This window comes from Solanum stenotomum, chromosome 5, assembly GCF_019186545.1.
Source record: "Solanum stenotomum isolate F172 chromosome 5, ASM1918654v1, whole genome shotgun sequence".
Classification (NCBI taxonomy): Eukaryota; Viridiplantae; Streptophyta; class Magnoliopsida; order Solanales; family Solanaceae; genus Solanum; species Solanum stenotomum.
In genome coordinates this window covers 15,955,137-15,968,070 of record NC_064286.1, presented here as the reverse complement: position 1 = coordinate 15,968,070, position 12,934 = coordinate 15,955,137, and the positions used below count along the sequence as shown (strand labels likewise).

The 12,934-nt window shown below is 36.7% G+C and overlaps 1 protein-coding gene and 1 pseudogene across 1 annotated transcript; both read left to right on the top strand.

Moving 5' to 3' along the window:
* Nucleotides 1-4,203, top strand: part of LOC125863716 (uncharacterized) — an 8,350-nt pseudogene extending 4,147 nt beyond the window's left edge.
* A 7-nt stretch (nucleotides 4,204-4,210) lies between these two features.
* On the top strand, nucleotides 4,211-4,684 carry LOC125863715 (uncharacterized). Its single transcript, XM_049543742.1, has one exon. The coding sequence runs from the start codon at nucleotides 4,211-4,213 to the stop codon at nucleotides 4,682-4,684; it is 474 nt and encodes a 157-aa protein (XP_049399699.1).
* The last annotated feature ends 8,250 nt before the right edge of the window (nucleotides 4,685-12,934 follow it).

Sequence of the window (12,934 nt, the reverse complement as noted above, 5' to 3'; positions counted from 1 at the left end):
GGGGGGGGGGGGGGGGTAATTGGCTGGTGAATAGGACAGAGTATGGCCAATTAGAGCTGAATTCAAGTTTGAGCTATATTTTCACTGGTGTACTTGTGAGTAGTCATCGTTATTATAGTATTAAGAAAACAATTATGGTGGCCAATTAGTCCCGAATTCAAGTTTAAATTGTTTATTCAACTAGAGATATACTTAGAGTTGCATATCGGTCGGTTCGGGTTTTGAAGTTTATCGGTTTGACTTATTGGTTATCGATTTGTAGAGATGCTAAATTGTTATAGAACCATTAAGATCTTGGTTTATCGGTTATTGATCGTTATCGGTTCAGTTATCGGTTTAAACATTAAGATTTGACACCAAAAAAATACATTGAAAATCACTTAGAAACAAGGTGACAAACCAAATGAAAACTGTACACATGAGTTTACAAGTTACATCTTGTTCAAAAGCAAACATTTTTACATTGTAGAATAACCAAGGGTTTGAGAAAACCACAAATAAAAGTAGGAAACCAAACTCTAAGTCAAAGACTTTAGATACAAAATGGAATAAATATAATTATTTAATTTATTATCGGGTTATCGGTTAACACGTTAAGAACCGATAACCCGATAACCAAAAAAATCAAAACCGTTATCTAAACCGCTAAACCAATAACCCATTATTGATAAACCAATAATTTTTTTTCGGTTCAAAATATCAGTTTCGGTTCGATTTTGAACAGCCCTAACTTGAAAGGTATATTCACCGTGAGTGGCGTAACCAGAAATTTCACGAAGAATATCCAAGTCATAAGTAATTTATTGTTTTTGAAAAGTGGATGCGCCTAGCGCCTAAGTCATATTAGTGATTGACTTTTTTTGTTGGAAAATGCTCCAAAATTTTTAAAATATCAAAATTTTAAGTTTTAAGTTTTCACCGGCCTTTGGCAATGGTAATAAAAGTAACGAGACATAAAGTAGAGTCAAATCAATCTTTTTTCAATTTCCTTATGTACCATTTTCTCTTTCAATTTTGGTAAAGTTGTAGCATTACTTTTACGTTTTATTTAATTTTTTAATGAAAAGTAAAAATAAGTAAGAAATAAAAAAACACATTCATTATTTCATTTGGCGTCACTAATTAAGAATTATTTTAATAAATTACAATTCAAAAATAACAAATTCATCAACAATTTTAATTACTTAATTAATAAATTTAGAAAGTAATGAATTATCATTATTTTAAGGGTGAGACATTACTTAATTAAAGATTTTTGAAAAATAACATAACTACTAGCGGTGAGAAAGAATCAAACCTACAAACACACAGGCCCTGACTCTTCATGGAGTCTTTCTATCACTGAGCTATCCTGTAATGACCCTCGTGGGTTATTTCTGCGTTTCACATGTTTTTACCATTTTGTCCCTTCGTGTAGCTTCCTTATGGCTTAAGTGTGATGGCATGCTTCCCGAGATGTTTGGTTGTATTTAGTGCTAGATTTTGAGTTAGGAGGCTTTAAGATTGAAAGAGTTGACTCTAGTCATCAACATATAGAGATTTTGGCATCGGATCGAAATTCCGTTAGTGCCATCATTTTCGAAAGGGTCTTTTTGATCTAGTGTGTGGATCAGTTCGGGTTTTGAGGGTCCAGTTGGAGTTGGTACGAATAGGCGTTTTAGCTATAGAGCTTTGCCTAAAGTTTAACTTTGGTCAATTTTCTTGGTAAAAGTGCTCAGAATCAAATACCCTCAGTGGGGTTAGCCCCGGAATGCCGATCTTGGTCAAGAATGACCTTTGGTTCAGTTCCGAAGCTATCGGGTTGAGTGTCTAGCGTTTGGCATTTTGTTTGTGTTTCTTTGTTAAATGTTGACTTTTGTCAATATTTTGACGAAATGACCTTTGTCAACATTTTGACCATCGTTGGTACCTAAGCGAACCCTTGGCCTGACTGACTACTTAGTGGAAGACTTACTCAAATAGAAATAGGATCTTCAATTGCATAATTAAACTTAAAGTCTAAATCAAACTCAACTAAAATGAACATCTGGAAATACTTATGAAGTTATAAAATCAATTGTCTCAAGATCTTAAAACATCTCAACAGGAAGAGGAAATAACAACAGAGTCCTCAACATCTAACTATGTATGAAACCTCTAATACTAAGATAAATGTCGGGACAGAACCCACGACAACCTAACAAAAGCAAGAAATAAGTGTGAAGCCCTACGGAAAGCAAGGAGGCTCACCAAAGATAGCTGGAATGCAAGTGGTATCAACGAAGCGCCTTTTGATGACCCTGAGCACCTGTATCTTCCATGAAAAAATGCAGGCCGAATGACGTCAACACATTGAATGTACAAGCATATAAGGGGAAAACTGAAAGCATAGACAACTGAAATGATAAGACTGTAAGACAAATTCACCTCAACTCAACTCCAATATAATAGCTATAATAAGAGATGCAATGTTTAAACATCATAAAATAGAAGGTATAAACTCAATGATATATAAAAATACAATAAGATACTCTTTAGTCCTATTTGGGAGGTTCTCTAACAGACAACCATCATTATGAGTTATGTGATGATGTTTCGTCTCGCCCACGCTGCCAGAACTTTCCTATACCTTGTCGGGGAATTTAACACCTCAACTAAGTGGATCCACTAAGCTATGCTTAAAAGCAATAAGGAATCGTCTAAAAAGTACAACCTTTTACCTATGTTGGCTACATGGTTTATGATGAATGTAAGTTGTCTGAACTCATCTCCATATCGGTGCTCAATACTACTCCTAATAATATATAACTCATGGTCAAATGTATAAAACATAACTATTTCTCAATTTGAGCTAATTACTCAATAGATTCTCTTAAAGGAGGTAATGCTCTGAAATATTTCTGAACTCATAAACTTATTTAGAAATCAAAGTTTATGTCTTTTAAATGTTGATAAGTATTATTGTTCCTAGATGTTTTGATGAACTCCTCACAAATGCAGGGACCCGGTCCTCTACAGAGTGTGCTCGTCCAGGTCCATGTGCTATATAGGTGGAAAACTGTCGCGTCAAAGGTTGGTGAGGTCGTCAGAGTACCACACCAATCAGAATGGACGAGGTTGTTTTTCCAACGGTTAATACTTTATGATTGATTGATATATTCAACATCACAAACAACAAATTAGATCATTCATTCAAAGAGAGAACATGCAAGCTTCAACAAAACAACAACGGACCTCATAGACTGACGATTTGCTTCCTGAACCTGCTGTTATTTTGATTGCTTGTATTTGTGCTTACATTGTAGGATTCGTTTCACTTGTGTTAGAAACATTTCAAAACTTGTGTGAATCACTGTAAGAACTTAGCTGAGGGAAACTTTGTGTCTTACGTTAAAAGTCTATATTAATCAGTGAGGGTTAGTATAGTAGGCAATGCAAACATTGCTTTGGCTCATTAAGTAATAGTTTGTAATACTTAGAATAGAGATTAGGAGGTTAATCTTTTGTGTGGTTGTAAACTATGTTTTACTTTTGCTTGAGAAGAATAGTAAAAACAGTTTGAAAATCCTATGAGACAGGTTGTGGTTTTACTCCCTTGAGCAAGGAGGTTTCCACGTAAAGTTGTGTGTGCTATCTTTTCTTTCCGTATCTTCTTTTGTCTATCATTAATGTGTTAAGGATCTGGTCCTATCGTAGCTAGTGGATGCATACATTCCAACAAGTGGTATCAGAGCTTGACTTTTCTATTTGGGTAACACCAAGAAAAGAAAAGATCCTAAAGAAATAGCTGCTCCACCAAGCTTGGAAGAAGGTCAGTCCACCACTAGACCACCTCGATTCAACGGGCAATTTTATGGATGGTGGAAGACGCGCATGCATGACTACATCAATGTTGAAGATACTGAGCCGTGGGATGTGATTCTTGATGGATCATACATTCCCACCAAAGATGTAGTGGAAGGAGAACTCACCAAAGTGATTCCCAAAACCAGAAGGGAATACAATGAAGCTGACAGGAAAAAGATAGAAAAAAACTATAAAGAAAAGAAGCTGCTAGTATGTGGGATTGGTCCAGATGAGTACAACAGAATCTTTGTGTGCGAGACGACCAAAGAAATATGGGACTGTCTCAAAACAGCTCATGAAGGAAAGACCCAAGTAAAGGAGTCCAAGGTAGATATGCTAATGACTCAATATGAGAATTTCAGTATAAAGGAAGGTTAAACCATCCATGAGATGCATACAAGGTTCACTTCCATGGAAGAGCAAAGTGAATGTTGTCACTGAAGTAAGAGATCTGAAGGTACTCACCATGGATGATTTAATTGGAAACCTTCAAGCCTACGAGTTGAACAGGCAACAGGGGTCAACTATGAAGGAAAGAAAGAAGAAGAAATCAGTAGCTTTGAAGATGTCTTTGGATGATGGGTCAAAAGAGGAGGATGACATGGCATACCTTACTAGAAGGTTCCAGAAGATAATCAAGAAGCATGGAGTGTTCCAGAAGAAAGGGTTTACCAGCAGAGTAGCAAATGCAAATGATCTTTGCCACAAATGTGGGAAGCCTGGACATTTCATGAGGGATTATCGAAGCCAGAAGCAGGAAACTCAGGACTCCAAACCTCGTAGAAGAGACCAGGTCCCAGACTATGCTAAAAGACAGGCTCACGCTGATCAAGTAGTGAAGAAAGCCTTTGCAGTCTGAGGAAATGGCTCCAGCGAATCTGATGAAGAAGAAGACAACCATGAAAATGTCTTGATGATGGCTGTCAAAGATGATGAAACCGTTTTCAACTCCATTTTCTCACTGATGGCAAAATCGGACGACGAAGAGAACCATTTTAGGCATTTAGTGGACTATTCAGAATAATGGCCTGTGATCACTTCCTAGCCTCTAGAGTAGATTATCTTCGCAGGACTAATCAGGCAATTTCTAGATTGGCACCACTTGTTTGAACAACCAATGATTCTTGCACACTCTTGGCATACAGTTCCATTATCAGATTACCCAGTTCAAGTTTTTAACTTAAGTCATGAAATTAAATTTGTCATTATCATGTCATACTCAGAGCCAACACATTCAAGTTTATCACGCCCTAAACTAGAGAAGGCGTGATTGGCACTCGACACCTTAAGCAATCGAGTTAGCAACATAAACATACCAACTGACTCAACTGAGAGCTTAGAAGGTCAGGCAAAATAACATCTAAAATACTATGACTGGACCTTTAAGGTCATAACCTGAATATCAGTAAGTCATATAGACGAAGGTAGACAAGCCAAAGATAATAAGGTACTAGCTAGCCGACAAGGCAACAATTAAGATATACACACATACATACATATCTATACATGCCAAGCCTATGTGGCTGGAAACTGGAAGCTGCAGAAATAAACCCAGAATACTGTGTCCGCAATAGACTCTATGAGTAACATAAGCAGTGGTCGGGACAAGACCCCGCTTATACCCAAACTGTACAATAAAAGTAACACAGTATGAAAGCTCCAGGAAGAAGTGGAGCTTACCAACTCACAGCTGAACCCCGAATCCTAGCAGAGGGATCAATCAGAATCCCTACATGAACCTGCACGCACGAAACAAAAATACGTCCCTGGGCAACGGGACGTCAGTACGAATAAAAATGTACTGGTATGTAAGGCAGAAAATAGAACAATAAATAGTTGCTGTAAAAGGGTAATAAAGGTACCACCTGAAATAGAAACTCTAATATCCTCCATTGCTGACATCCTACCTTATATAGATTAAATATGCATGGTATGCTCGCATAATCGTATGTCATGAATACATATATATGGATGCAAATGCATGTCAAACCCAACCAAGTGCTAGCAATGGTGGTGCCTTCCAGTAGCGAACCGGCATCATATTCGCCAACTTGTGGCCATCTGTGTCTCATACGTATAAATATAGGCAATAGGCCCCATACCTTCTGATTATAACTCAGAAGTAGAATGCATAGCATGCAATGTCATGGATTCGTAATGCATTTGTTACCTGAATCATGTTGCCAATCTTTGCTCGTTGGTACTCTTGTCCTCATAATCTCGTAATCACTTTCGTATCACATGTAAATATCTCGTAGAACCTCATATACTTGTAGATTAAACTGGAACACTTAAATTGGATTTAGAAAGGCAACTTAAACTTGAGGATGTTCATAAAGAGCTTAAAATTCTTCACTTAGTGTCTATATATGTTTCCTTAGTAGTTTGTAAAAGAAAGTATTTCAAAAAAACCCGTACTTTAGTAGTTTAGACATACGATTTATGTTTAACAATTTTGGAGATCGACGTTTTATTTTAAAGTTTTCAAAAAAAATATAAATTAGCGAGGAAGGAGGACTGATTTCATATTGATATTGTTTATCCCTAATCTTCTTAAGTTACTACACCTAAAGAAGAAGAATAATTTGTACACATGGACCTATAGTCGAGAGAATCAACAAAATGACATAAAGACGCCAAATACCCTATCTAATAGAACGAGTGGAGTACCAACATAATGGAGTCACAAAAATACGCCAACTGCAATCTCAATGCCTTTCACAAAAGGTCTTTCTAGCAATAGAGTAGTGAAATAATATTTGATAATTTAGGATTCAAAAATTCGTGCTCAAAGGAAGTATAGTGCTTAGCCTTAACATACCTCGATTTTGGGTCTTGTTGTATCAATATGGATTGTACCCTCTTACTTACAGTATGTAGTCAACATAAAATCATGTCACACAACCATTACTGGCAAAATATTAACACGTTAGGGTCAAAGTAGCAATTTAGAGTTCACTAGCAGAGTGATTAGCTCGCTAGACCATTTTTAAATGTATGCTTCATTACCTTCTCTTCTCCAAATTTCAACCTCAAATTACTGACATAACATACGTTTTTGCAGCAGCTCTTAACAAGTGGAGGCCAATACAATAGTCAGCAACAACCAAATAGAGTATGCCTGCACAACAATTAAAACTCGGCGTATCGCCACACCTCTCTTTTCCAACCCAAAGTAATCATAACCAAATCCTAACCATGAGTATTCAAACCATTAAAGCCATAAAAAAATATGTATAATATAGTCCTATAATTGTTCAATATAACCATAATAACTTGGACTTGCCGCTTCCAATCAACATCATATATGTTCGTCCAATAATTACATTTGGAGTCATGTCTTTCTCTTCATATGCAATAGGAGCTTGAAAGGACAAAACCTAAACTTAAACTTGATGGAGCTTGCAGTACATTTACAAGTATTGTCAATAACAAACAGTCTCCTTAAACACAACACGTTGAGCCAAGAAGAAGCAATTTGAAAATTGCAATGCAATAATAGAACCAACGTTACACTAATTTATGTTACAATTAAATATCCATCTAAACTTCTTCTTCTCTTCCAAACTCATATCAACAAGAACCACACACATACAAAGCATTTCCAAAAAAATTCCAGCAACAACAATATCAGAAAATACTTCAAAACAGCCCAACATCACGTAACTATCCAAATACGATTTTTCCAACTGTCTATTCTTGTTCTTGCTTATATAGCATAACTATAACTTGGACTCACTCAATAAAATGAAGGGTGAGAATTATTACATCCAAACAACAGCAACACCACATAAAAAACGAGACTCCTTCACCATGAAGAATCCTTCAAATCACAACCAATGAGGAGGAAAGAAATAACACAATCTCTATGAACGTTCCGAGTGTGAAATCACGTTGAAATCTTGTAGATCTTTGCTTGGATGATAGGTGAACCTTTAGAGAGGATTTAGGACTGTTTCATTTTTATTTTGGTCGAAAATAATGAGATAAAAGGAAGGTAAATCTGACCTTATAAAGCTAAACCGACATATGGGCTAGGGGGCCACCTACACGTGTCTGCTTGTGCAGTCTCACTAAAATATGAATATCTCTGAATTCTGAAGTCGTATGGACAAATGATTTAGTGCGTTGGAAAGTAAACTCGTAGACCTTCGATTTCATATATTGGGGTTCTTCCAAAGCTTTATAGATTGGGAGAAAAGCTCCGAGACATTTAATCCAATTTTCATAAAATTTATCAAAGAAACTTACTCTAACTTTTTCCAACTTTTTATTTCTCAACTTGCTTGACTTCAAAACTTAACTTACGATCATTGGGCGACTATATCACATTATAAAACATCCTTATTAGCATATAAGACACTCTTTGTCTTATCCCCAAAGCTACCTGTTAACTTAAGCGTTCTGAACTGGCGGGGTGTTAGAATAGACATTCTTTAACTCGAACTTATTTAAGGGCATACTTGACCCATAACATTTGTCTAATTCTTTGCTTTTTTTTACCTCCCCTTTGCAACCTTATTCTCCTGAAATGATACACTAAGTCATATAAACCTCATACACTCATTCAATGATATACATATTATGCGAAGGAACCGCGGGGTCTCACATTCTCCCCTCCTTAAGAACATTCGTCCGCGAATGGATTCGAACAATCTCTTAGTTGTATTCTTTGCTTCTACGTGCTATTTACAAGGCTATATTTGTTACATCCGCAAATCTTAAATCCAATTCAAAAATTTAATTACAAGGCTTCATATATCTAGCTTGCGACAATCCATATAAACTGCATTTTTGAGGTATTTAAAATCCAATTAAGTTTGTGTACATTAATAATTGTCAATTATTAAAATGCAACTCAACTTAAGTCGTCAATAGTTGGGGGTACTTCTTCCTTTTTTCCTCCTCGGCTGCTCAAGTTATTTCCTCAACGTTTTTATTCCACCACATCACCTTCACAGAAACCACTTCTTCAGTCCAAATCTTTCTTACATGCCAATCCAACATAGACACTAACACCTCAACATACAAAAAGTCTGTAGAGACAAGAATATCCTTAACGGGCATAATTCAAAACATTTTCAATGCACTTCTATAAACTAGATACATGGAACACCGGATGAGCTGCTTTAAATTCTGAAGGGAAATCAATCTCGTAAGCCACCCTACCAATCCTCCGAATAATATTATATTGCCCTACATTCCTTGGGCTCAGCTTTCCTTTCTTGACTAATCACATGAAACCCTTCATAGGCCATACTTTGAAGAAAAACCAATCTTCTACATCAAACTCTAAGTCTCGTAGTCAAACATTTGCATAAGACTTATGACTACTCTATGATACCTACAACCGATCTCTATTAAGATTTACCTTCTCCCTAACTTGTTAGATTAGATCATGACCTTCCAACTCTACTTCCCTGATCTTGAACCAATAAATTGGTGACTTGCACTTCTTCCATATAATGCTTCATAAGGAGCTATTTGAATACTTGCTTGGAAGTTGTTATTATAAGAAAACTCAACTAGTAACACGTGATCATACCAGTTTCCATGAAACTCTAGCACACATACCCATAACATGTCCTTGAGCATTTAGATTATACGTTCGGCTTGGCCATCAATCTGAAGATGAAAATCCGTACTAAGATTAACTTGAGTCCCCAAACCCTTCAACAAGGATCTCTTTGTTGTGCTATAAAATGTGTCCATCTATTTGAAGTAATCTATGTTGAGACATAATTGAGTATAAATAACTCTCTAATGTACGTCCCAACATATTCCACCAGAAGGTAGTCCTGACTAGATAGATATGGGCTGATTTCGTCAACCTGTGAATAATCACCCAAATGGAATTTGATCTTCCCTCGCGAATACGGAAAACATGTGACAAAATTCACATTTATCTCCTTCCACTTCCACAATGGAATAACTATCTCCTGAGTTAGCAAACTAAGCTTCTGATGCTCTACATCTCTCTATTGACAACATATCTCCTTAATACCATGACACATTTTCTTGGTTCCTATGTGAACAGAGAAGCGAGAATGGTTTGCATGTCCCATATTTTTCAATAGAAGCCATGTGGCAATCAGAACATATAACTGATCTCTAAATCTGAAGACTTTCTCTCCTGCTCTATCAAAGGTGAATTTTTTTTTATCTTTTTTTGCTGCTAAGACTTGCCTCTGAGCTGATCTAAGCTACGATCTTCACTTTGTCAAGCCTTCACCTCCACAAATAGAGGTGATATTACCCAATCCTGAACTGTGACTAGTATCATTGGAGTTTTACAATATAACCCCAAACCAGCTAACTGATGGAGCTCTTAGGCCATCTCCTGGTTCTTAGTTCCCAAAGGTGATAAACTACCAACAAAATTATGACTGAGGGCATCCGCTACTATATTTTACTTTCCTTGGATGATATAAGATATCCACATCAATAACTTTCAGCGATTCATTCCATCTGCGCTATTGTAGAATTACCTTTTTCAGTCTAAAAATATACTGCGGGCTCTTAGGATCTGTATAAATATCAACATTAAACACATTCAAGTAATGCCTCAAAATCCTCAAGGAATGAATAATTGCAGTCAACTCTAAATCATAGGTCCAGTAGTTCTTTTCATTCTTCATTAACTATCATGAAGCATAAGCAATTACCTTACTTTAATGTTTCAGAACATAAACCAACATAATTTTTGAAACATAATAATACATTACATTGACCTCTTGACCGTCTTGTAGGGTCGGAACTGGTGTTGAAGTCATTTGATATCTCAGCTCTTGGAATCTCCCCTCATAGGCTATTGTCCATTGAAAGTTAACTTCTTTTTAAGTCAACTTTGTTAGGGGTGCTGAAATTGGAGAAAAAAAAAACTTCCACAAAACTAATATAATACTCCACTAACCCTCAGAAAGATTCGAACTTCTAGCAGGTTCATAGGTTTAGGCCAAGTCTTCACGACCTCAGTCTTCTGTAAGTATACTTGAATACTAGCATCTAATACAATATGGCCCCGACAAAAAAAAACACCATTAAATACAACCAGAACTCATACTTTGAGAGTCTAGCTTACAACCTCTAACCTTGGGGTAACTGAAGCACTACTTAGCGATGATCTCTATGATTTGCCTCCGAATGAAATGTACCAGAATATCATTAACTAATACAATTACGAAAAAGTATAGAATGACATTGATATACTATTCATCAGGTTCATAAATATTGTTGGGTCATTCGCCAATCTGAAAGACATTACAAGAAACTCAAAATGGCATAACTAATCCTGAAAGTTGTCTTTGAAACATTACTCTCTCGAACAAGTACCTAGTGGTACCCTAAATGTAAATCAATCTTTGGGAAGCATCCGACATCATATAGTTGGTCAAAAAAACCCATCAATCCTTTGTAGTGGACATTTGTTCTTTATAGTCACCTTATTCAGTTTTTTTTGTAGTCTATACACTTATACAATGATTCATCTTTCTTCCGAACAAATAACATTGGTGCACCATTTGGTGATGCACTAGTCCTGTTAAAGCTCTTATCTAATATATCCTTCAATATTATTGGTGCAATTCTAAATGGGGAAATTGATATCAGTAGAACATCTCGTAATGTATCAGTAGAAAAATGTGTCGCTTGTTCAAGGGAAATAGCAAGAAGCTCACTTGGAATACACCTGGAAACTCATTGCCCACTATAATAACTGAAGAGTCGAGGTCTCAACAACAATAGCTTAAACTTGCTCGGAAAATATGATAAGTACAACCATTGGCAAACATTTCCTTGCCTAAAGATTGCAAATAAACTGGCCATTTGGCATTGCACCATTAGCCTTCCATTCTCATACTACTTCCCCTGAGAATTGAAATCTAACAGTTTTCTCTTGGTAGTTGACATCGACATAATAAGGTTCCAATCCATGCCCATATCAATAACAAAGTCGAGCATCTCTAGCCCTATCACGTCTAAATAAATTGATGACAAACAATCTCTACCGTAGAACCTCGATAAATTCTCCTGACCGTATGTGAAACACAGAGCACGATTCAGATTTCATACGTACTTATAACTCAGCTCTATAGCACGATCTATATATTGAAAGAAATGTAACCAGTCCTAAATGCCCTATAGCCTCTTAATTATAAGTGTGGTGCACAACACACCCATAAACAAGAAAATATAAGACACGACTTGTGGACTCCCTGGAACACGACGTGCTCTGATACTAAATTTGTCACGCCCCAAACTAAAGAAGGCGTGACTGACACTCCACACCTTAAGCAATCGAGTTAGCCACATAAACATACCAACTGACTCAACTGAGAGCTTAGAAGGTCAGGCAAAATAACATCTAAAATACTATGACTGGACCTTTAAGGTCATAACCTGAATATCAGTAAGTCATATAGACGAAGGTAGACAAGCCAAAGATAATAAGGTACTAGCTAGCCGACAAGGCAACAATTAAGATATACACACATACATACATATCTATACATGCCAAGCCTATGTGGCTGGAAACTGGAAGCTGCAGAAATAAACCCAGAATACTGTGTCCGCAATAGACTCTATGAGTAACATAAGCAGTGGTCGGGACAAGACCCCGCTTATACCCAAACTGTAAAATAAAAGTAACACCCTATGAAAACTCCAGGAAGAAGTGGAGTTTACCAACTCACAGCTGAACCCCGAATCCTAGCAGAGGGGACAATCAGAATCCCTACCAAGACCTGCAGGCACGAAACAAAAATACGTCCCCAGGCAACGGGATGTTAGTATGAATAAAAATGTCCTGGTATGTAAGGTAGAAAATAGAACAATAAATAGTTGTTGTAAAAGGGTAATAAAGATACCACCTGAAACAAAAACTCTGATAGCCTCCATGACTGACATCCTACCTTATATAAATTAAATATGCATGGTATGCTCGCACAATCGTATGTCGTGAATACATATATACGGATGCAAATGCATGTCATACCCAACCAAGTGCTAGCAATAGTGGTGCCTTTCGGTAGCAAACCAACATCATATTCACCAACTTGTGGCCATCTGTGTCTTATCCATACAAATATAGGCAATAGGCCACATACCTTCC